At 36.7% G+C, this 26,167-nt stretch overlaps 1 protein-coding gene across 1 annotated transcript in view; it reads left to right on the forward strand.

Moving 5' to 3' along the window:
• GABRG3 (gamma-aminobutyric acid type A receptor subunit gamma3) overlaps positions 1 to 26,167 on the forward strand; it is a 286,706-nt gene that overhangs the window by 141,987 nt on the left and 118,552 nt on the right. The window contains exons 4-5 of the mRNA XM_053934678.1: positions 6,338 to 6,558; positions 8,772 to 8,854. Coding sequence (XP_053790653.1) covers positions 6,338 to 6,558; positions 8,772 to 8,854 — 304 coding nt within the window. The remainder of the gene's footprint in view (positions 1 to 6,337; positions 6,559 to 8,771; positions 8,855 to 26,167) is intronic.

Consider the following 26,167-nt stretch of genomic DNA (forward strand, 5'->3'; position numbering starts at 1 on the left):
CTAATGGTGCTACTCCACTCATCCCAAGCTCTGCTAAAAGCAAGGCAAACTTTCAGGATATGTGTGAGAATTATTGTCCTCAGAAGGCTTGTGTTGGTCTTGATACCACAAGAGTTTTGAATGTACACTGTATATGAAATACACTAGTTTACTGTGTTTTCTCCAGCCAATTTAATTTATTTCTTTCTGCACTATTTCCACAAAATAAGAATGTAGTTTTCCATTGGTAGACCATTCCATTACTTTCAGTTCACTTCCACAGGATATCTGAGAGGTTTTTACCAATTTTTGAAATTAGAATACAAGTTGCTCACAGGGTGCAAACCCAAGCAGAAGCTGTCAGGCATTAAGGTTTACATTAAAAGTTTACATTAAGGTTTACATTTTAAGCCTTCTAGAGGTCTTCTGAGATCACCATAGTTCCTGACTTTTCACAATCCATACAGCATGCAATCTGACCAACAATCAGCACACATCATGTGGCAGCTGCTGTGAGTCTGCTTATTTCCATCAATACCAAAAATAGGTATGATCAAGGTACCTCTTCAAATTACCAAAAGGCTGTTCATAAGATAGACAGAGGACAATTCTGTCCTCACTCTAGCCCAGGGTAAGATGCAATAAATCAGGGAAGCTGAAGGTGGGCTCTGCTCAAGAGAACTACTCTCGGTGTTTTGATGTCAGACATGTGAATGTACTGGTTCTGAAAGAGGGAACCACTCATCACATATTTCAGGGAGCATTTCTTCTTTTACTCATTTGTCACACAACTAAATAGGCAGTTGAATCAATCATTGAACTTTCCTTTTAGTGGTGAGCTGGGCTGGAAAAATATGCTTTTACTGAAAATGACCTTCAAACTCTGAAGAGATTACTCACTTTTAATGTTCTCAAGTGCATCAAATTGCAGACTAAATAAACAGACACCATGAGTATTTCTTTTAATATTTGGGACATTTTCTACTAAAGCAATAACCCTCCTCTGTACTTCTAATCCAAGCATGGTGGAGGCATAAAGAAAGAACCTTCCTGGGTGTGTTCACCTGTGGTCTATAGCTGAGTGCAATAATGGGGAGACTCACAGTCTTTAGAGATTTGCTCCCATTTCTCTCCGGTTTCCCTGAACAGCCTTTTCCCATATTCCCTTTTAAACTATAATACTTAACATTTCTATGACAGTTTGCACGTAACGGGCTCAACCATTATTCATTTTCTAAGCATACTTCTTACTGAATGGCTGAAATACAAAAGCAAAGTTTAATACTTATTTCCAGAACAGTTTTAGACTTACAAATGGGATTTCCCACTTCAGTGAAGTCTAGCTTTTCGGTAGCTAAAGGAGATTTTATCCCTTACACAGTTTGTTAGACTAGTTCCAAGCTTCTGCAGACAGTATTTGTGGTGTGTTGTGGTGGGCTGGCATATTATACAAGGGGTGTGGGAGGGCACAGAATTATTGTAATATAAACTGGACCCTAATTATGTAGCTATTTTCAGTTGATTGAGTACCAGCCTCACACAAATGCCAGTAGCAGCTTTAATGCTTTACAGTCTCACTCTATCACCAATCAAGATATAGTTCTAAAATGAAAAAAAACAAAAATTGTCTAGTAGGCAATAGTAAAAACCTGAAAATATCATGCAAAAAATTCTTGCATTTTTTCTAAGGACAGAATTCTTGACATTGTTGTTGCTGTTGTGAAGAGTTTTGAAAATGCAGGAAATGAGAAGGCTGCAGCAGAAACAACAAAGGAATACCACACTATTTATCTGTAGTCATTCACATCCATTACCTGACTGTGACAGCCTATTACATCATATTTTTCAGAATTAAAATGAGACATTGTGGTAGGAGAAAAGCTCCTATATCCTAAGGTTAGCTACTCTTTTGACTGAGAAAACAATTGAAGACTTGGTTGAAAAGAATGCATTTTTCTCTCTGACTACATATGTCTTAGACAATGGCATTTTCAAGGTGTTCACAATCATTAATCATTCCTACACAGCTGAAGGGCAAATAGTTCAGTGCTGAGTCCTGATTATTTTCACAGCACTAATGAAAGCCCATTAGGAATATTTGAAAATGTGAAAAAAAAAGCTAAAATCAAGTAGTTGGAACTTTGACTATGTGCAGGTAACTGAGCTATTTTCAGGTAACACTGTTGCTAAATCTGGGTTATAGCTTCTGTCCACAAGTCAGTGAAAATTAACAAGGTAAATTTGTTCTTAGTTTCTTGTTCTCTATATAACCATATAACAGGAAAATACTATCTAATTTTCCTCATCTCATTTCATTTCTCCCAGCCAATGTTTCAGATGAAAACTTATAAAATTTGAATGGGAACAAATGTTCTACATGAGACAATTACTTGCACACTGTGCAGGTAATAGGACCATAATATATTTTCTTGGTTTTAGGAGTTACTTTTGGAAGCTATGTGAGCATTGTCAGGTGTCAATTTACAGTCCCATTTTCAAAGGTAACCTTATAGGAGGTGACACAGAGGTTTTCAATGACACAATGTCACTTATAATTTTAAGATGATACTGAGTGTTTCTTGCAAACAGAAGTCTTGCAAGTAGAACAGTCTGTCTCTTTACATGATGAAATGTATAAGATAATAAATTAATTTAAGGTTAATTGCAAAAAAAAGTACCAATGAGAAATTCTTAGGTCATAAGTAGCTACACAACATTGGGGAATAATAAAGAAAAAAAAGACATTTCACACAAAGATACACTGTAGCTGCCTGAAATGAGGTTTTATATTTTCATACAATCAAATAAAATACAAATAAACTGATTAAGTTTTACTGGGAAATGAAAGCCTTTTTCAAAGTTTGGCTGCTCTGGAGTGAATGCATCCAGGCTCTGTGTGAATATGTGGTAAAAGTAGGAAAATCTTGGGTCTGTTTAGGTAGCATTGCAAACCAGGTGCCATTAAGACAAGCACATTTAGTGACAGAGCACTTTTCTGTACATGACTTCAGTATTTCATGTAGAACATGTTTTACCTTTTTTGCTGCTGGGAAGAAAGCTTGTTTAAAATATTGCTGTTTTTCACTTCTTCCTGTGTTCATTGTAGTAGTCAATAGTTGCTGCCATAAAAAATAAAAAAAGGGAGAAGGAAAAATTAGAAGATTATTAACAAAATTACTGGTGCAGTGGTAGAACAGAACATGAAGAATATTGTTAGAGTCCGAGGATGTTGTTTCATGTGAGGCACCACAGCACTGAAACTCGATGTCTGGCCTGAACTCTCTAAGTGCAATCACTACATTTTTTAAAGATCTAAAATGTCAGGTATTAGCTATCAAGTGAAGACTATTACTTTCTTGTATCGTAAGATATTGACCTGTCTGTAAAACCAACATAGAAACCTTTCTTCTGACAGTTTCTTATTGGATGCTGTGTGCTGGAGATCACTGTACCAGCTCTGTGCAAAACAGCATATGGGAGCTCTTGACTTCACTGGGAATGAAGTATCTGTTGTCAGTGAAGATAGAGGTAATTTTCTGAAATATGCATAGACTTAGAACCATTAGAAGTGGAGAACTGAGTGCCAGCTTCAAAAGTTACTTATTTGCTTGGTTAAAGACTGAAGAAATTCCAAAGATTAATGTAAGGGATGTACTGATATAGCATTCACTTCTAAAAGGGATTAATGGTGAAAAATCTCAATTCAGTCATTAAATGGAAATGTGTGTTTATTTTTCCTGGAAAAAAATTGGTTTTATAATTTGTACATTCTGACTGAGGACTGTAAATACTTTTTTTTTTTTTTTAATAGGGTTAAAGTGTTTAAAAAGTCAATGCAACCAACTTCAACCAAATTTAATGACTTTTCTTTTAAAAATGTTGCTTTGTTTTTTATCATCTCATTTTACCAAAAGAAAAAATGCAGGGTTTTTTTTCAGAACTAATTAACTCGGAAGATCTGGGAACCATTTAATTTGAGTCAAAATTTTTTTATTAAGGCAAATGGAGTGGCCCATTCTGCAGGTATTTTGAGTAATGATCGTTGGTGGCACATTCTAGTTGCAGCAATAAATAACAAAGATGCAAAACAGGAGTTGGGCAGTGGTGACCAGTATGATGACCCTATTTCTAGACTAATGTAGTCGACTTAGCCAGAGCAGCTTACTGGAATAGAAACCACAAAGCTACATTTATAGTGCTCCTGGGGCCTACTTTGCTCAGATCTAGCTGCAGTACCTTCTCGGGGTAATGTATTAAGGAGCTCAGGGTCTTTCTTTTCTTTTGGCAGGGTAGAAATACTGAATATCTTAAATCCTAAAAATCATTAAATATTCATGATATACTAGAAAATAATTATGGTTACTCCTAAATTTAGTCAAAATGAAGCATTCATATAAAATAAGCTCAAGTGTGAATATCATGCAAAAACTTATCCTGTGAAAAGACAGCACTGTCATTAGCCAGCTGTATACAAACGGTCTTTGGTTCTATAAATACAGATTCTAGGAGCTAGGAAAAGCAACTCTACTCACTCAGCATTTGGAGAAGCCCATAGACATGTCTGGCATATTCCTCTATACAGAAGCTGAATGTGCCAAACACTTGTCATTAGACTTTCAAAGGCTAAAATGCAGTTGACTTAAAGAAAGAAGGTAAGTGCTCTGGCATCTAAAGCCTGATGCATTAAGGATGTTCTTTCTGAATAACAGAGGTACACTGTGTCCATTACATTACATCCTTCAGATCTGTGGAGATGTCATCCATATGAAAAAAAAAGTCTCTTCAGATTCAAATCTGTCATCTTCCCTGCAAAAATAAAGCTAATAATACAATGAGAAATAGTAGTGAGATAAGCTATGAAGGAAAATGGTCCTTATTGTCTTTGGTGGCTACGTTTTAATTCCTGACGTGATCTACTACCTGGTGTTTGGATACCTGCTAGCACCACTTATGCACCTTTTGATCATTTATCATCTAGAGATGTGAGGCTCAGAGTGTGTTTTGGACTTGCATTACAGTGCCAGTGAATTGAGTTTCCTGGTGTTATAACATCAGCTTTGAAGGGATGGCTTGCCAAAAATGTAATAGCACAGGAGAAACAGGTGGCTCTTAGTAAAAACACTGTCCTCAATTCAGACTGCAGGCTCTACTAACTGTCTATACAGAAAAAAACCCAATACTACTGTATTGAAACAATAGACAGAAAGAAGTGCAATAAAAGCAAATTCAGGGTGGTCAAAGACATACCAGACTTTAAATATAGCCCTAATCACCCTTTGTTCAGATGTACCAGGACTGCATCTACCAGGGGTCCTAAACAGATATCTTCCTTTGGATTATTCCCAAGCCCTGTATTAGTCTCTGTTGTAGAGCACACACTTTGTGCCACATCAGCAAACGTCATCCCCGTCACAGCCAGCCCTGTGGTATTGGGAGGATATGCATGACAGACTTAGGTGGCTGTTTCCCTGAGGTTCAAAAATAGAGCAGCTTATTATTCATTTTTCAGTCTTTGAAAAGAGGAAGAGGAACACAAGCATATGAAACATGACCTTTTCTAGCCTCCAGTGGCTCAAATTCACATTTCAAATACAAAATTAAAATACGATTTCTTCCATGGCATCTTAAATGCATAAACCAGTGTGTTTATATGTTCACTTATATAATTTTGTCTCTCCATATGTTCTTTAATTTCTGCATTTATATGTACTATGATGGCTTACCTACAGAAAAGGAGTAGTAAAACATGGAGTAAACGGAAGGACAAATTTCATGTAAATTAAGGTATTAGCATATTCAGGCATGAGTGTTCAGCTCTTAGCATCAGGGTGTCTGTAAAAGAGCACATGCTTGCCTTTTCATTTGGCTGCAGTGTGGCCCGAGAAAGAATGGCTGAACAACTGGTAGCAAATGGAAAAATTAATTTATTGCATTTACACAACCTCTTCCCTAAAAAGCATCACTATAATCAAGAGAATTTACCATTCTCCAGCTTATGAGTGTTGGTCTTGCTCATCTTTCATGTCTCTTATCAGTCCTATGACAAAGAAGTCTCTGTAAATTATGCCTTCTAGCTGTGACTTTTCAGAGACAATGAAAAAGAATGTGCCAATGCTGAAATTGTTATGGCACAGGATCAGTGGAAGTGAGATGTTTGGCATGTTTCATTAAGCAGCTAGACATAAAAATAAAAGGGTGAAAAAATGGAAAAAAAAATCCTAAGGCAATAGAAAAAGAAAACATAGCTCCACTGGCGAGAACATACCCAGCTGATCCACACCAGAACAGACCTAATCAAACACCAAATAGTGTAAAATGTGGAACTGATTTCAATTGATGTATCATGCTTTCTTTGCAGGAATATCAAATTGATATATTTTTTGCCCAGACATGGACAGACAGCCGTCTTCGCTTCAACAGCACCATGAAGATACTGACTCTGAACAGCAACATGGTTGGCTTGATCTGGATCCCAGACACAATATTTCGTAACTCAAAGACAGCCGAGGCTCACTGGATCACCACCCCCAACCAGCTCCTCCGCATATGGAATGATGGCAAGATCTTGTATACCCTCAGGTGAGCACTTGGCACTAAGCACTAAAGTGCAGGGCTGAAAGCTTCTCCCACCTCTGGTGTAGTAGTAGTAATTTTCAGCAATATCTTTGCTCTCTTCTTCTGTTTTCTTCCTGATGCGCACATGGCCATGCTTTACAAATATTTAATTATTCAAGCATAAGTACTGCCAAGTTTTAAAAACAAAGTCTTGTCTTTCTAAGAAAGCAACCTTGAGAAATAGGAAATAAGTCTGTCTAAATTGTACAAGCTGGGCTTTTTAGTGCTTGTAATAAAATCGGGAATATGTAGTCCCATAAAACCTATCAAAAGCCTTTTTGATTGGAGTTAGATGCAGGGCTGGATAAAGCATTTTTAGATTCAGGCTAATGCCAATACTTGATTCTTCAAATAAGTCATGCTGAAAGATAGTCTGTCACATCTCATCACAAGGATGAATTGCTGGAGGAAAGGCTTTTACAGTTTTCCAATCTTTGTGATAAAATCAACTATATGGTATTAGAAATACTGTATATATTTGCATTTTAAAAAGCCTGTGGAAATCAAAATATGTGTTTACTTGTGGAAGAGATGAGTTGTTCAGAAGGGAGTTTTGCCATAAGCCATGTTCCACAAGGGAAACTGTTTTAGAGACATGCCTTTCACGCTACATTTTCTTCTGTAATTGTGTTCAGCCCTCTCGGTGCACCTGAGAGGGCTGATCATGCTTGCAACTGCTGTTGGGCTCCAATACAAAGTCTTTGGAAAACAATAAGAAAGGAAATAAACATCTGGAAAAGCTGTTGATATTTTTAGTCCCCTTTCCTTCTTAGGTTTGCTCTACTGTGAAGAGCTCTTGCTTATTTCAGTTGCCTTTACCTAAAGAGTTTGGGGATTAAGGTGTCAGCTCCAATATTCTCTTGGTTGGGTTATTGTTTTTTTTTTTCTCAGGAGATTTTGATTATGTGTTTTGTTGGGTATTTTTCTATTAAGTTCTGTTTCAGTATTTCAGGCCAAGTATCTACATAATACTAGTTACACTTACATACCTCTCACTAAAGAAATTGTTTGTTGAGTGGACTACAAAATTTGTCTAAACCAGATAAAAGTGAGTTAATACTTGACCCATTGGAATGAACATTTCTAGTTTGTGAAAGATGTTCTTTCTGTTCACTCAGGTCGACCTCCTTTTTACACAGGAAAACCTGTTAGAATGATCATTGTTCACACTGGGTAATTCAAACCAAATTTGTCTGACCTAAGTGTCAGGATTGGTACGACATGGAAGAGGTAGCTAGTGTATGCCCTGGTGCTGTCAGGTGTTAATGGGTGTTATGTGTACAGGAGGAAGTGTACATGGTTCAGTCATGCTCCATACCTCTCCATCTTCTTCCCTGCCCCTTTCAGGATGTGAATGCCCTCCTGCTGCAACACTGCAAATCCTCTTCTAGTGCCAGTGCAATAAGGCTATTAAATTTCTCACAGGTGACCTTTTCAAGACATAGTTTTTCTCTGTGTCATCCTATATCTGAGACACAAACCTTCACCATAGAGGTAGATCTTAATCTTTTTATTTAGTTTCCAAAAGGAAAAACCCACATAGCCCACACGCATGAATTCTGTCATTAAACTGTGTAGTATTTTTTTAAAAAGACTGTACGATAAACTAGCACTTAATTCAATTTCCCTGAGTAAGTACATTCACTTTGTAGGCTATTATACTGAAGAGTATTGATTTTTAGTAGTAATTTCAAAATTGGCTGTGTTCTTAGTATACTTTGTTTCAGGGATGTCATGTAAAACCAGCTTTCAAGTAGGGATGATTGTGTTTCTGCAGATCTGTTTGTTGCATCTGTACGATATAGAATGGCATATAGAGATTTATTAAGTTTTGGAGAGAAAGCCTGAAGAAATTGAAAGAATTTTAAGTTCACACTATAAGTACACATGGAGAATATTTTTATACGTTTCCCTCTGAAGTTCAAATTTTGTGGAATTGCATACAACACAAGCAATATTACCTGTTATTTTTGCAAAGAACGTTGTTTTCATCCCTGAACTTTCGATGATAAATTGTCTGGAGAAACACATATGCACAGATTTCCTAGGATCCAGAAAGTCTTGATGATGTCTTTATGGATATCGAAGAGTTCTTGCATGATGCTTAAGGTTACCTTGCCTCCTTCTCTGGCTGCTCCCTGTACTGGCTCACAGTAAGACCCTTGGTTTCTTCACAGGCTTACCATCAATGCTGAGTGCCAGCTTCAGTTGCACAACTTCCCCATGGATGAACACTCCTGTCCTCTGATATTCTCCAGCTGTAAGTGCTTCTTTGATGCCTTATTCCTGTGTATGATGCCTGTGCAGGGGCATGAGTTTAATTCTGATTTCTGTCAGGTTGGTCAATTGTTCCACAACTGGTATAAGAAGTTCAGGTTTGCTCAAATATTTAGGGAATTTTTGTTATCTCTCTTGCACTTCTGATCAATGGACTCACAACATGAAGTCTCCTGCAGATTTACTCTGTTATTTTTATTAGAATCAGACTTTTTAGCTGATACCATAGTCACAAACTCAGCAGATATTCCTACCAGTCTGTGCAATGTTAATTTATACAATCACTTGACATTGCAAATGAGAATTGAAACTACAGTTTTCTGGTGGAGGTGCACAGCATGGGGACATGCCCAGCAATCTCTGATCATCTGAGTTTATAGCACGTAGCCTGGTAATGCCTCTCTGTTTCATAGTAAAAGTAAATGGTGTAGTTACTGTAAATCTCATTATCTTTTTATTGCTCAGCTTTGCCAGCAGTCCCAATGTTGTGTTTTATGTTGTGTTGCTGGCATATTTAAAACCTTCCTAACAGACAAAACAAATACATGGGGAAATGTATGGAAAACAAAAGCCAGGTGAGTTAATTCTGGGGTCCAATATTACTCTGAGAAGTTATCTTCATACTGATTCATTTAAAAAAACTTTGAGAGCTGTTTGCTCATAGGAATACCTGCACAGTTTTGTAATCCAAACCCACACAATGCAAAGGTTTTAGAAACATTTTTAAAAGGATCTCCACAAAAGATTTTAATCTTGACAATCTATAAGACTCAGAAATGTGTTCTTTAGAAAGTGAAAGGAAAATGTATCATTTTTTCTATTTAGAAACAAGATTATCTCCCTAATCCCTTTTAGAGTGATAGAAGAATAACACTATTGAATATTTTCAGAATAAATTTGCTATTGTGATGGTATATCTTTCTGTTTATAAATATTATACAAACAGTGATCCACAACCACAAAACAGATTTGAATTTCCTACCCAGGGTGTATTTTTCTTTTTACCCAGGAAATTTTCTTTTTTTTTTTTTTAATCAGTCATATAAATAGCTCCCTCCAAAATTCTATCATTATTTTGCCGTTTTTTGTTTTTTGTATGCATAAGTGAATCTGTGCAGAAATACACAGTTGTGTGCTTAATTCAGGTGTGTGTAATAGATGCATATTCAACTGAACAAGAGGCAGATAGCTCCTGAAGGATCTTTCCTGCTCATGAACACTTGTCACTGAACTCTATGCACTTCAGCTGTCTTTAGTTACTACATAAAACTACTCTTGTGGCAATCTGCTGTTGTTTTGTTGAAGTGCTGGGAAAGATTTGTGAACTTAAAAATCAAATTCCAGAGATTTAAGGAAACCTACTAAAATTTTGGTTGAAGTCCAAAGATACTAATTAAACCACATAAATTTGAGTGGTCCTGTGATAACAGTATCCAAAGAAAATGAACTCTAATAAACAGGACGTCACTTCCAACCTTGCATTCCCTAATAGCTAGACAGTTGCTAAATGGAAGTAAGTTATGCTCTATGGTTTTTATTGAAAGAGGGAGGATATCAGTCAGTACTTCAGCAGGCTCTGCTCCATGGAAAAGTTCCAAATACATTTTGTATTGCAAATGTTCCTCCTAATTTTGATCTATTAGCTCATAACACTTATGAATGTGGAACGTACATGTATTGCCATCAGATATGTACTACTGTCTATGGAGGTGGAGATTACATAGGGTAAAACACAATGTGAATATGTTGCAGTTTCTGTGTGTGTTCTTTGTAGTTTCTTGGCAGATGGTGGATGCTGTAGAGGAATGTTAAAATAATATTTTGTGGTTTTGTCAACCTTTTTGGTCATGTCGACAACAAGGGTTTATTTCTTTAGATTCATACTGAATTTCTTCCCTTGAATAGTTTGAATGCTGCTATTACCATCATACAGGACATCTCCTGTATGATTAGTTTGTTATATAACTCACTTGTATTTTCAGTCTTGTGTACATTCACAGCCATCTCTAGCTAGACAGCACTCAGTGGGACTCAGGAAGTGAATGACTGAGTGAATGCATGAATGATTTATTACTGCCTTCTATGACAAGTTTCTGAAGGGACAAGCTGATTAGTGATTCCAAGATGTATGTCTTTGAATAAAATAATAACTTCTGTAGAATTCACAGCTCAGCTCTGCTTCCCCCTTCATCCCTTCTGTTTGTTCCTCAGCACACAGACAAATCTTTGTAGTTTCCACTGTAGACAGACATAAAGAAGCAAAAGTTTCAGGAGGTATTCCAGACACCGGTACACACAGATGAAGTTTAATATTTGAAATTTCTGACTTTTTATTTAAATTTCCTTTGATAATTCAGAAATGTGAAACTCACCTTAATTTTTTTCTAGAATATTTACCTCCAGTGCCAGCTAATTTGCACCTTAACCCTGTTGTTGCTCTGGGGACAGTTGATGTTCCCTCAGTGGGTCTACTGGGCTCTACTTCATCTGGTTGCCAGGATGAATAAGGAGAAAACAATGGCTTATAAAAAGGACCCATCTCAGTGTGCTAACAGTAGTTAACACCCACCCCTTTCTGTAGAGACTCTTGTTCAAGAACAAATTGCTAGAGCTCTCTAGTTTCTTTTATAGGACTTAAAATGTATTGACATAATCTGAAGCTCCCCAATCTGTGCAGGTTTTGTATGTGGTGTGACATGATGGGGTGACTCATCTGGCATATCAGGCCTTGTGGTGAGTGTGTGTCTGTAGTTGCTGTTCTTATGTAGATGTGCGCTCAGCACACTGCTCATCTGAAAAGTTGATCCCAGTAACATAATGCAGGGCTGCTGTGCCATGTGACAGTTTGTGTCTGTTCCATGCACCAGATTGGTTTGATGAACCACCTGTGCCAAGCAGGATTTCTCCCTAATCAGTTACAACAAGGCATGGTATGAATGTACATTTCCCTGTAAATGTGAAAAAAGAATCAACGTTGTGACTTGATTGCAGTGGAGCAATCTTGCATTGATTTTATGGTCACTCTTTCTTAATATGGTTTTGAAGTATTATATGCAGCTATGTAAAAAAAAATATTCTGTCACTGTCATTCTTCATTTGGGTTAATTTATCCTCCTGAGCCAAGGGAGGCTGCTGTGCTGCTTTTGGCACTCCAGTAGCACATTAAACTGTCTTGGTTATCTCTATTCAGCATTGATTTGAGCATTTTGGAAATACTCTCAGGATGCTGCCATAAAATTTAGTTTATTGAAGTAGTTAGGATTCACATAAACTTCAGGAAGGAAGAGGAGATGTTCTGTCTGAAGGATGATATCAGCACAAGAACAGATAAATAAGACACAGGCAACCAAAGGCAGACTGGGAATGAAAAGTTAAGCACATTAATTGTGAAACTTCTTCTGGAGGGAACTGTGGGTGCTCAAATATAACGACTCAAAAGTGTTTGAACAGAGCACTAGAACAGCAGTACATTGGGAGCTATCAAGCATAACAAGATTACCCTATAGTAATGACCACTACTTTTTTTATTCTGAGGGATAAGAGCATTACAGATTAAAGAACAGGAAAAAGGGGCTGTATGGCTAAGCTACTTGAAAGAACTCTTCAGCATTAGAGTTATAATGTGACTGTTTTCTAGCTAGCTTACATGGTTTTAGTTTTCCTTTCTCAGTCACTGGTGAGACTGCTGAATGTTCTGGATTTTCTTAATTTGGGAGGACTAAGCATGCTGTAAAATAATGTGAGAATGTTTGCACCCAAAGTTGTGTAACAGTTAACTTTTTGAGGTCTTAATTTTTTTTCAGACCAGCAGAAACCTCCTCTCTGGAGCCATACATGTGCTCCAGATTAACTTGACACTCCTTCAGGTGAAAGCATCTGAAAGCCATTACACCTTGTTTTGAGCATCTGGTCAACTAACTTTCTAATTATGTCCAAGGAGGTTTGTGGTGGAAATGTGTGCTAGCTGCATACCTGAGGTCTGAAACAATCTGTAAGGCCATGCCTGGGGCTTTACCCGATGCAATAATACTGAGCTGTAGTGCAAGATGCCAGAAAATTTAAAAAAAAGGTGACCAAATTGATTAATGGGTTTTCACTGGTTTATTTTTCTTGCTGCTGTTCTGATCAAACTGCAGAGACAACAGGAATTATGGCATGGTTTGTAGGCAATTAACTGAGAATTAGTGAGAAAGTCTAGTGTCCTGAGCCGCCCATTATTGGAGGATTGCTGTAAGACAGGAAAAGCTGGGCATGCCCAGAATGCCATTCTTACTGCAAACACCAAAATACATATACAATGGTTCACAAAGAATTCAATTACTTTTAATTAGTTTAAAATAGGAGAAAGCAAGATTTCCAGCTATTGATGGTTCAGTTTGTTCAGTCAGGACTTAAACCAAATATTTTTTGCCTTTTAAATGTTAGAGTTGTTTTGGGATTTTTTAAAGTGACGTACAAAAGCATGGCGAGTATTACAGGGGAAAAAAAAAAAAAAAAGGAAGGAAATGTGCAGTGCTTTCAAAAGAAATTTATCCAAATCTAACATAGTGCTTGAAAGGAAAAGATTCCATTTTTCTAAATATAAACTCAGTTCAATCAAATGTTCCCCCTTTGAACATGAAACCTCTTATGGATATGCAATCAGTACTTTGAGCCTTGTATCATTAATTTCTAACACAACTAGCTGTCATCGCCCATTTTAATATGTTTCTCCTAGCCTAGAAAAGTAATTGCTGGTTTTGTGGAATGAGCTGTGCTTTGTTTCATCTCCTTTGTCATCAGCAGAGTCATTAATACAGTCTGAGGGCATAAATTTACTTCTGATGAAGAACAGGCCAGAAGGAGCACAGCTTAATGTTCATATCTCAAGAGGAGTTTCATTAAAGATGCTGGGAAGGCATTGTAATGTGCAGAAAGAGCTTTAATCCAGATCTGAATGTCCATCTGCTCTTTCTGTAATGGGCTGAGCCAGATTGTGGGGCACCAATGGAATTCTTGAACCAGTTTTTGTGATGAGCATATTTTAGCTATTGTTGCTTTTTCCTCTTTTAGGAAGGTAGAAATATTCGTATGCATCCATCCTTCTCTTCAGAAGACTGTCTTTTTCAGAGAATAGTCAATATAGAGAGGTCTTATAAAGAAGAAAAAAGAAATATATATATGGAAAATTTGTCCTTTGAAGTTTCCTCCCAAGCTCTGTATTTAGCATATGACTTTTGTCATATATGCCAATTAATGAACATAATATATGAAGCATATCTGTGACATTTCCCTCCTCCTATTCATCTGCTAATTCTTCTCTTACACAGACATTTCCATATCTTCTTATTTCATTTCCCCTCTTTTGAACTGTTTTATTTGCACTTTTTTTTCAAATAGCTTGGCTAGTGTGCAAGACAATCTTCAAGGAAAATTTGATCATCCCAAAGATTTATGAGGTGTGCATGACTCTGTAGGGATCTTCTTTGCCTTGGTTAACCTGTGAGAGTTAATGTTTCTAAACATTTTTTCCTGAGGTACCTATACATACAATGACACCAGGATACAGTGAATTTAAAATAGGTAATAATCTTATGCAATTTCATTTTGTCATTCCAATAGCTTTTCTGAATGTATTCTGCTACTGCATTGCTGTTTAAACTCTCCTTAGGTTTCCTTAAAATTCCCTGAGGGTGTTTCTTTTTTTACCTAACATAAGTTAGATTCCTAGGGAGTATCATACTGTTTCCTAGGGAGTCAAATATTTATCCAATTCCTTGACTACTCACTACTGACTAATTCACTGCTACTTTTCTCTGTGTGACTCAATAAATTTCTCAATACGTAAGAGACACTGCATTAAGTATCTTTAGATTTTTATTACTCTATTTTATAGCCAAGCCAAGACTCATAATAATTATTACAACTTAATTTTTATTGCACATTCTGCTAACTTTCATCTAATTTCTCAAATATGATGTATTTTTATGAAACTGTTCAAATTCATCTGTGATGCTAGTACACTCAGCACTAAAATTATACTTTCTACATCAAATTTATGGTAGATTTGTGCCTAACTAGTAAGTATTATTAGTAAGTATTATTATGGCACTACTGTTTTTGTTAGCGTTGTGTCTCATTGTTCAAGGTATATTAGAGGCACTTTTTTAAACATTTGTGGCTATATGGTTCAATGCTTGCTCCAAATTTATGCAACATGTTGTAATGAAAGTGTACTATTAATCAATCTGATATTGCATCTGATAACCACTAATACGTAAATGATATTTCTTTGGTAAAAAAAGCAGTGAAACTTCCCCAGGGTCAGGGGTTGACCACTGCCTCCTTAGTGATCAGGCTGAACTGAAGGCTGTGGTTAATTCATGTAATATCCCATGCTCCAGTTCCTCACAAAGAGCTAAGGTTTTGTACTGGTACCAGACCAAATGTCTCTCTCCTTTTAATAGTGAAATTTTTCTCCACAAGATTGAAGGCTTCTCTGGAGAGGAAGCAGCTGCCATTACTTCCAGCGAAAATGAGACCCTAGAGTAAAATTACAGTAAGTGCTAATTAGTGAAGCCTAAAATGCTTAACTCATGATATCTTGGGGCCAGCACAGTCTTCCAGAGGATCTCTGGATTGATGGTAGGCTATTCCAGGAACCTGGCATCTACCCCAGTTTTGTAGCAGTCTTCCAAGGATCCTCGGTGTCTCCATTTGCCCTGCACAATTGTCTGAGGAAGATGGGATACCCATGTTATGAAACAAACTCTCTAGGCAACCTGCTTCAGAGCAAAAAAAGTGCTGTTATTCCTGGATGTGAAATTTAATAGAGGTGATTGTGTTTCAGGGATAGGACCCTCCAGCTCTTATGTTTATACAAGGAGACTGGAAGTCTTAAAAATCCCAGGTGCAGTCTAGACTTTCAAAGCAACCAGTCTTGTTTTTCTATATTTTCTATTAGTAAAATTAAAAAAAAATCAGCCTCAAAAAAATTTAGAAAGAAAGAACCTGCCTGAGAGCCAGTTATTTTTTGCAATATATGTAGCTAAGTTGTGCTTATGGTGTCAGTAGAAAATAAGAGAAAGTGCTGAAGCAAGACGTGGCTGATTGCATATCTGAAAGCTGAATGTATCAGCAACAGGCCCTGGAGTCTCTGCCATGTGACAGTCATTGTTAGTTCCCATGATTTCATCACAGATCTCAATATATTCAGTGTGTATCTGAAGCTAAAACCCCTTTAAGCATCTCATCATGTGCCAATGTGAGCCTGTTCTTTTTATCTTTCTTTTAACCAGACATTTGACAGCATGACAAATGCACCATTGGCAGAAAGAAAATAGTTTTAACCTTCAAATGTAATATAATCTATTATGTACTTCGTGTTTCTATTATTGTTAGTTGCTTATGTAGGTCTTTGATAATTGGTTTTCAAATTAATCTGATCATTAGGGAGGGGCTAGTCCATAAGCTGTGAAGTCCTGGCAGCCCTACACTCGTAAAATCTGATTTACAGAGCTCATATTTGTGATATTTAGAGCACCAGCAGGAGACAGTCACAGTCTTTTGCATCATATTTTCTAACATAAGGACTGACTGCTTTTGACACACTGTAACAATTACATGACTGGAAAAGGTAGCCATGTTGTACCAACCTGTAGCCATCAATGACTGGAGTGCAGCTTCTAGCGGCTACAGGCTGTCCAGTCGGGACAGGAGATGCAAGGAGACGCAAGGGGCTCCCAGCCACACCAAGAGATGGATGGAATGTCTCTGGAGAATGGCCTTGACTAGGTCCACTGCTTATGGGCAAGATTTAGAGACCAAGGCAACAAGGGGAACCTTGTGAACCAGAAGAAATCCCTGGGATCTGCCCTCAGGACAGATCTGACAGATGTCTAAGGGCGCTTTCCATAGATTGCAAGATTTCTTGATCCCCAGGGGTAAGAAATCAGGCAAGGAAGATGAAAGATTGGCATGGCTGAGTTGAGACTTGCTGGTCAAACTAATGAGCAAGAAGAAAATGTGCAGGTAATGGAAGCAGGGACAGGTATCCTGGGAAGAGTACAGGGATGCAGTCTGGTTCTGTGGGAATGGGGTCAGAAAGGCTAAGTTGCATCTGGAACTGAACTTGACAAGGGATGCAAAAAATAACAAGAAGGGCCTCTAAAAGTATGCTAGGGGAAAAATTAAGGTAAAAAGAAAGTGTACATCCCTCAATTATCATTACTGGTAAACTGATAACAGCAGACAAGGAGAAGGCTGGGCTATTTTCTCTTACAGACAACAGTCAGAGCCAACAGTGCCCGAACTCTTCACAGTCCTATGCATAGCTCAATCCTCTTTGGGTCTTTCATCATTATCTTAATTCTTGAAGAAATTTTCAAAGACACCTTCCACAATTCATGCTTCATTGTATGTGTGCAGATGTTACGACATAGCTTATTTGGTATTCCTTTCTTTGGAGTGCTAGATTTCTGCAAATGCTGGTATAATTAACTGCTTTTATTCCTCGTAGCCTCCCTTAATGTAACTGAAATGTACCTCATAAAATATTACATAAAATATGAAATTACAAGTCCAGGTAGCCCCTGCTGAGCAACATAAAAGTTGCAACATTTCCTTTCTCCTACTCCGATTTCCACATTTCCAAAGGCAGAAGACAAGCTTGATTGAATCCAGAAGGTTCAAGCTGTTTTAGATCTCTAGTACAATACATTTAATATTTTTAAAGAAACAAAGAGCATGTTTGTTGAAGTTCAGGCTGCTACACCTGTTGTTTTCTAATTGCTTCAGTGATTTTAAAGAGTGGATTAGGAAAAAAAAAATTGATTGTGTTATTGTCTTCCATAGTTACCTCAGTGGCCACATTAAAAATTACAGTAATGCATCTGCAAACCATGAGAACTGTATGTTTGAACTTACTGGTCATCTTATAAGAAATGAAGAATTGCTGCAGAATTTCTTCAAAGCATACAAAAACCTTTTGGGATTGTGAGAACCAAAAGGTAACAAACCAGTGTCAGATCCAGAACAAATAGCAAGTAATTGAGAAGAAGAGAAAAGGAAAATGAAGAGAGAGCACAGCTGCCAAGGTCAGCCAGAACACCTGCAGTACCCCACAGAAGTGTAACAAAAGCAGTGAATATTGACTCTTAAATTAAACTCATCTTGGCTAGAGCCCTGCTGATGCTTGTTACTTTTGCCTGGCTTGGCTGACAGATGATAATGGGGTTAGTAGAAGCCATTAAAGATTTACTTGTAACAGACTCAAAATATAAGATGAAAACATCAAGTCTTTAACTCATTAGCCTTGTCTTGTCAATTTTATTTACTTTTAACACCACCTGGAAAAAACAAGGCAGACTGGAAACATAGAATAAAAAGCCCCATCCTTTTCTTGCTTCTGGTATTGAAAAATTCGTGGAAAAATTAATGGAATCAGTACCAAAAGCATATCCTAAGTGCTGATGGAGCTAAGGAAGGAGAGTGAGGCAGTCATGCAGCTTTGAATGTTGTTTTCCTCAGAGAGCTAGAGGACAATCAGGGAAATGCCCTGCTCATCTGTTCCTCTAAGAGGAACGTTGCTGAAGTTTGGCTGGCTGTATCCCTTGCTATGAAGTGCAGATCTGCCTCCTTAAAAGGGATTAACTTTGTGTAAAGAGCATGCTGTATGATAGATAATAATATTTTAATCTTTTTTCATAGTTGGGTAGCATATTTTTCTGTCAAAACAATATATTACGTCTTTTCCTATCACATAGCCCATCAAAGAGACAAACAAACAAGTGATAAGTTTTAAAGGGGAGGAAGAGGGAACACACATCAACACATGAAATTTAAATCAATTTTTAAATAAGTATTTTTATGTTCTCCCATAGGATGTAGATTTTCAGTTGGTACTTTAAGAAACCCTGCAATTTTGTATATCTAAATAGAGAAATTATTTCTGTGGAATGGAAATTATGTTATGATTTAATGTTTGGGTTAGCCATGCATATTAAAAAGTAATTTATATTTCCCTAATTTTTTTATAATGTGACTTCTGGCAATTTTGCTACAAATCTATTAAAACTCAGGAAGAGCTGATTTTTCCATAAAATCTTTCCATCAGTTTTAAGAAAGTAAACAGAGAGAGACATGCAAATTGAAGAAAAAGTTCACTCTGTTCTGAGGTGATTTGCCTAATCAACAGCTTGTGCAGGGGCCACTGAGTTTCCTTTCTAGCTCTTTCTACCTGATCTTCTCTTGCAAGAAAGCCAAAGGAAGAGCTGGTATGTGACTTTATTATGTCCTGATGGGGTAGGAGAATCTAGGAGCTCAGAAGTTCTCCCAGCTCCATCAGTTGCCATGTCACCTTAACCAGATTATTTGTTTCATGTAGTCTGTTGCTTTTGATCCACTTGCATTGATGTCTCTTGATAAGCACTGGGAAGCAAGGCCAGCTGTACCTGTCTCTTCTGCGTGGCCAGCCCTGAGTGCATCAGTACAGGGAAGGTCCCAGTTTTTTTTTTTAATTCTGGAAGCCTCATTTGACTTCAGTGCTTCTTCTCTAGCAAACAACCACCAGTGAAAAAACCAAGACTTTTATAAAAACAAATCTGTTTATCAGGAAGTGGAATGAATTGCAGTTCACAGTATTTAGGTCCTTCATCAATATCTTTCTATTTTCATCCTTAGCGACACAGTTTAGTAGAAAAACACATCAGAGCTGTTCCATGCTTGACATGGGCCTCTTATGCAACAAAAAGATGAATGAAGTTCTTAGACTTGGTCCCTAGATCAAAGTATTCCATACCATGCCCCAGGATATATTAAAGCTATCTGAATTCCTAATTGAAACTGTTTGACTAGAGCAGAATGAATTAATGTGTGTGAAAAGCAAATATGAAAATTTTAGGTGGACATATTGGACAAAAAGATCCATCCTGATCTCACCATCTTCTACTCCAGTTTTGTCCCTTGACAAGAAAACAATCAGCATGACTATAACAAGAACAAACCTACAAAAAATAATCTGTGTTCTTCTTTCTCTCACAGACATCCATCCTTCTACACAGACTCACAGATACAACTAGAAGAATGAGAAAGTATGTGAAAAAATATATTTAATAATTTTTAATGTTTTCATTACTTTCATGTTCTCAGCTAATAAGGTGACAAGCAATATGCTTGTAGCCATGTAGAATTAAACAGGATGAAGGAAAGAAAAGAACAAATCCTACCGTGAATCCTCTAAAATGGACTAACAGTATAGCCTTTAACTTTTCTCAATGGAATATATATCAATATTTAGTTATGGCTTGAGGTACTCCAATGCTTGTATGCTTATAAGTCTTCCCTTTATCGACATTAACTGATTTGACAATTGAGTGTACATTTCCTATAACTGTGCTTTAAAAATATTGTCTTCAGGGTTGCAGTGGTATAATCTGCATATCTCATGGCATTTGAACAGAAGAAGGCTGAATGTCACAGCTCATGAAGAAATTTCAAGGAATTTTTTTTTTTCCTTTTAGAGGAGATTATTCCTGTGAAATTTTGAGGAACATACATTTTAACTTTGTCGTGTTTTGGTCATAACAGAAAGATGTATCTACCTTATTACAAATTGAAGCACCTGAATCCTAAATGTGTGATGCTTAGTTTCAAATCTCCCCTTAAAAGGACAATGGAAAGATTCTCAATATATTTTTTTTATTTTGCTTGTAAGTGGCCTGATCACACAGTAGCTATTTTACAGTTTTTTAATTTTTTCTGTCTCTCTGATTTCTTCACTGCAGAAGGTGCCATCAATATGCTTATTTTAGTTCAAAATGTATACCTAAAGGAATAGTACCTATTTTGCAATTACAGTAATATCTATGTATTTTTATGAAAAGAGGCAAAAATACCACTTCTTTAGGGAAAAAAAATGGTAACCATTTAGAGTACTCACTATAGCTGATGTTTTAATTCTGGAAAGTTGGTCTTTCTAAGTTAAAAGGAAGAAAAAGCAGCAGGAAATGCATGTTTCTACCTTACAGGTATTTTATTCCTGTATTGATTGACTTCAAACGAAGCTGCTAGACCAAATGAGCATGGAAAAGTTTGTCTACAAGTGATGACTTTCAACACAAGGGAACTTTGAGGTCTGAATGGTGTATTTGTTCACAGCAGTTGTCTGAAAATCAGTATTTCAGTAAGACAACACTGTTTGCCTCTGACAGTCAGAGAAGACAACCACAAACTCAAATATCTCTTATGATTAAAAGAAAACTGAGATATCCAAGTGGTTTATAACATTGTATTTCCTTTCTTTCTTTTTGTCCCCAACATGTTTCTCCATAGTCCATACTTGAAATCTTTGAAGCTTTTCTTTTCTAACCAACAGGAGACTGCAGAAAGAAAGATAAAAGGCTGTTCCCAGCAACTTGCAAATCTCAAAGTTGTCTGCGAGATGTGTACTGCTGGTTTTTATTGATTTATGTGCGAAATATAGCAACATTTCTTATGTAAGGGCTTAGCAGAACTGACAGTCAAAAATCCTGGCCTGTGGTACTATCAGATTTCAAAATCAGCCTGCTGGGACTGGTCGCTACCTGTATGGGAGTTTCAGCAGGAAAACTGAGGTGTTACTGTGGTTCCAGAATAACAGTCTCCCTTATATCTACAGTCATGTTCACTGTTTTTTGTCACAGGCACCAAAGGGTGTCTTCCCTTCATTATCTTGCATAACTGCATGTGCCAAAGCAAAGCCCATTAATGGCCAGTGCATGTTTGTATTCTTTAGTGTGCAGGTACTGTACCGAAGTGTATAGTGAATTTATGTGGCAGTGGTCAGTACCTGAAGTGCGGAGGTTCTGACTTGATAGATGGAAACAAAAAATCACCAAGCATTGGAGAAATCAAGCATTGGAGAAAGTTTTCTAGAGACATTGTGCAATCTTTGTCCTTGAAGGTTTTTGAGATACAACTGGAGAAAGCCCTGAAACACCTGGTGCGGATTAATTTCAATCTTAATTTTATCAGGAGGTTGAACTAGAGACATCCTGAAATCCCTTCCAACCTGATGGACTCTATCATAACATCTTTTTCTCATTCAAAGCAATTTTTATATTAAAATATACATTTTTATATTAAGATATACATTATTCTTTATAGAGCAATTAATTCACATTCAGAAGTACAGATATCTACTTCAGAAAACCATCTTTCCCTTAAACCATTTTAAGACAATTCAATGTTGACTTTCTTAAGGAACTCCCAGAAAGCAGGGAGGAATTGGGAAAGAGTTGAAAATTGTTGCCACTTCCTATTTTTTTTTTAATGGCTGAATATCTATCCTGTTAGAAATGGTAACATTTTTTCTGTATTTTTTATTGTACAGTGGTTGTTGCCACCAGTAATCACTGGTATATTATATGCAAACAAGGTAATATTTAGTTGATCAATATTTTGGGACTCTTCCAAAAACTGAAACAAACAGGCAATATGTTCAAAAGCCAAGAAGGATACAGAATTTTATTCCCCCAGAGACCTCCCCACTGTGCAGGAATTGATTTTCAGGTCCCTGGTGTGCAGGGTCCCTGTATCACAGGTTCCTGTGGTAGCTAATTCTTCCACCTGTTGGCCACTGGCATTCACCACAGCAATACACTGGGTTCTGACACTGTGGCTGCTCATTCTGCTCTGCTAAAAATAGACAGTACTTCTGTTTTTTTGTCACAGGTCAGACACAAGATCTGTTACACCTTTACTCTGTCCCCACAAAATCATTTTTGCAGCTTTCTCCAGAAACATCCTGGGTCTATCTTTTCTTCTCTAATATTTTCCTTTTTTCCTTTCTACCTTTTTTCTTCTCCTCCTTTTTCCTCCCCTCCCTCACTCCCATTCCTTTTTTTTTCTCATTTTCTCTTTTTCTTCTCCCTCCATACTTTTTTCACTTCATCCTAGTGTATTCTTCAACCCATTAATATTTCCTTTCTCCACCTACACAATTTTTCTTTGCACTCCCCTATTGTCTGGCTGTGGCCAGAATGGCCTTCTCCATCTGGCAAGAACAAATGCTCTTTCCAGCTTCTTCATTCTTTGTCAAAGAGCAGAAAGGAGTTGAGAGGCTGAGGTTCACCTGTGAAACCATAAGTGCAACCCCTACAGAATATATCTTGCTCAGAAGATCAGGGTGGCCTCTGCATATGAGTGATAAATGTCAAGTGACATGCAGCTAGACCATTATGTACAATTAAAGAGGCAGAATCAAAATGCTAAGAGAAGAAGCCTGGGAAAAAAATAATGAAAATATTTAAGAAGTGGAAATTTTTTTTTGTAATGCAGATGTTGACAGAGGAGAAAAATGGACAGTAAATTCTATGTTTGAAAAGAGAGGTACAGAAAATCAGTAATGCAAGGTAGAACCCCCAGAGAGAAAAATCAAGAACTATGACTAAATTTCAGGGTATCCACAGGAAACTTGTATTTAGAAAGTACTGAGAACATGGAGAACTAGTATAGAAGCTAGACCAAGACCAAAAATAAACAGGAAAGAAAATATGTAATTAATTTACTATTCAAGATTCAAGCACAAAAAGGCATAAACCAGTGCCATATACATACCTATCACACAATTTTTAAAGTTTCTATGAATTTGTTTTTCTAAATTCTTTTCATAAACATCAGTTTAAATAACTCAGCAATTATCTGAAATGTCTGTACTTTGCTGAAATCTGACTAGCTTTCCCTAAAAAACTCTCAGTATTTTTCTTTCCAGTAGTCTTCTTATCATATACTTTTGGTATTTTTTTTTTTCACTTAATTCAGAAAATGGAGCAGAAGAGACAAAATATTGTAAAATATATTTTCATGGTGTTCCTTCAATAAAGAGAGGCAGAGCATGGCAGAAATTTCTCTCTGGAGGTTTTACCTCTGTAGAATTTCTGGACAACTGTAATAACTGAATGTGAGACTGAAATATTGCTCAGAGAGATGTACACTCATCTCAGTGATGGTCAGAATGAAACCTTTTGACATTCTGGAAAGTAATCATCACACAAATACTATTTTGAATGACAGACCAGACTGCAATTGCAAATCTGTGTCATCATTTTAATGTAAGCTTCAGTTTAACACCATTAACTATAACAGGCACAAACCATTTTTGAAACCATAGGAAAAGCTAGTGTCTGTAACAGTCAGAACTCAATAGAAAATTCATAATGACAGTTAAATCTCTCAAGGAGATTTATGCATGTTCTTTGAAAACATGTTTAATTTATTTTAATTTATTTATTCAATTTCTTCTCACCTCTTAACTCAGGTTGACACTACTTTTCCAATTATGTAAGGTCTTGAGAAACTGAAGAGACCTTTGTTACATAACCTAAAATATTTTGTACTTCATTGAAGTGTTGGTAATTTCAAGGTCTTTTTATTAAGCCGTTGTGTCTATAGGATATTACTTTCCTTTACAGCCTTGGAGGATTTTAAGGTATTCAGTATCAAACTTAAAGAAATTTTGCAACTAGAAAGATTATTAAAATTGAAAGAACTACTTTATATGAGTATTAATGTGATACATATTTATCACAATCATATTTTTCTAGAATAGCAACATATGAAAGGAATATTGCTGAACTGTCTTGATCAAGAGAAAAACAAAAGTTTTTTTTCACAATTACTTGACTTTAATTTTTACTGAAAAATCTATTTAAAGTGAGTTTTGGATAGCATTTTTTAATCATAAAGTTAGATATTAAATTTTTACTGAAAAATCCATTTAAAGTGAGTTTTGGATAGCATTTTTAAATTATAAAGTTGGATATTAAACAGTTGAAATTACTTTCTTCATATAAATGATAAACTTTAGAGATGATGATAGACATAGAGTACATTTTGACCTAGACCAGAGTTTGATGTCGCTTTTAGGGTTTTTTTTCCTACTCTTGGAAATATTACTTGTTCTTTCATTCACTATCATGAATGATGTGATCTTATAAACTGAAAGTAAAACAAACCCACTAAAACATATACATTTAGCCTTGCACGAGGTTTAATATGACCAGGGTATATGTAAAAGTAAATGAATCTCAAATGTCTTTGCTGTGTTTATGTCAGCGTGTTAGTTTGGACATCTGTTACACTCCAGTACTGTAAGAAATCTACAAAGGTGTGTGCACTAGCATTTCAATGCCAGAAGGACCTCAGGTTATTAGGTTGGAGGAGGTGTCATGCTGTGTTAAAAGCAACCCCCGAACTCAGCTGTTGTCACGTTGTAGACATATAAAATTCACATGCTGTGACGGCATAGAGGAGAATCTTAATAAGTTTAGTGCTGTGGATATCTTAGATGTATGCCATGGGATATCTGCCAAAATTCTTTGAATGCCGAAGTAGCTGATCAATGAATCTGTATAGGACTGTCACCAAAGCCTCAGTGCCTTTCCTCTTGATGGCATAAGCATTGACTAATTTGTTTAATGTGAGCTGCCAACACCAAATGTAATTGTGCCAGGTACCTATCAGATGAGAGGGGATATTCCACAGAATTCCTGTAATCACAGTCTTATTTTCAGTTCTCTTCCTGCAACCATGAGACTTAGAAACTTAATTTTAAAATGGCATCCTGGGAACATCCATGTTCTTGATTCCAGTGAAATGGCGGGTTCATCAGGAGAGGTTTTACACAGCATGTGATTGGAGTTTTCAGATAGTAACAGAAAAGCATGGTAGTCCTTCAATCACTGGCTTTGGTATTTCTATTTCCCTAATGTATTCAGTTTTCTAATTATTAGGAAAGGTAATTTCATTTTTCACTGGGAGAAGAACATCTAACGCAATTACTATTTCTCTTCTATGTTGTCCAAGACTGGATTGCTCCTAGTTTTGCCTTTGTGCATGTGATGTAAAAAATATCAAATGATTCCTAACATTAAGAAATGACATTTTTAAGTTCATCATTGAATATTTAAAGGTCTGAAATAAATATCTGGGGCTCTGGCTTTGAGTCAAAATATTTGTGTGCTGTCAGAGTAGAATATCTTATAAATAGGTGCCAGAATCAGTACCCTATGAAAACAAAGCACGTGTTCCTCCAAAGCACTGAGGCTGTATCTCTACCAGGAAATCAGAAACAAATGGATTTTATACAGTGGTGGAAATGGGATAATAGGAACCTTAAAAGAAGTTTAATACAATGAAAAGCAAAATTCTGTACCTGGGGTGGAACAAACACTTTTAGCAGGGGTCTACTTGTGGGAGGTTGACTGTCTATAAAGCAGCTTTGCAAACAAATAGGACCTAGATGTCCTAGATAACTTTCTATAGCTGAGGAATTGTCAGT

Source organism: Vidua chalybeata, chromosome 2 (genome assembly GCF_026979565.1).
Source record: "Vidua chalybeata isolate OUT-0048 chromosome 2, bVidCha1 merged haplotype, whole genome shotgun sequence".
Taxonomy (NCBI): Eukaryota; Metazoa; Chordata; class Aves; order Passeriformes; family Viduidae; genus Vidua; species Vidua chalybeata.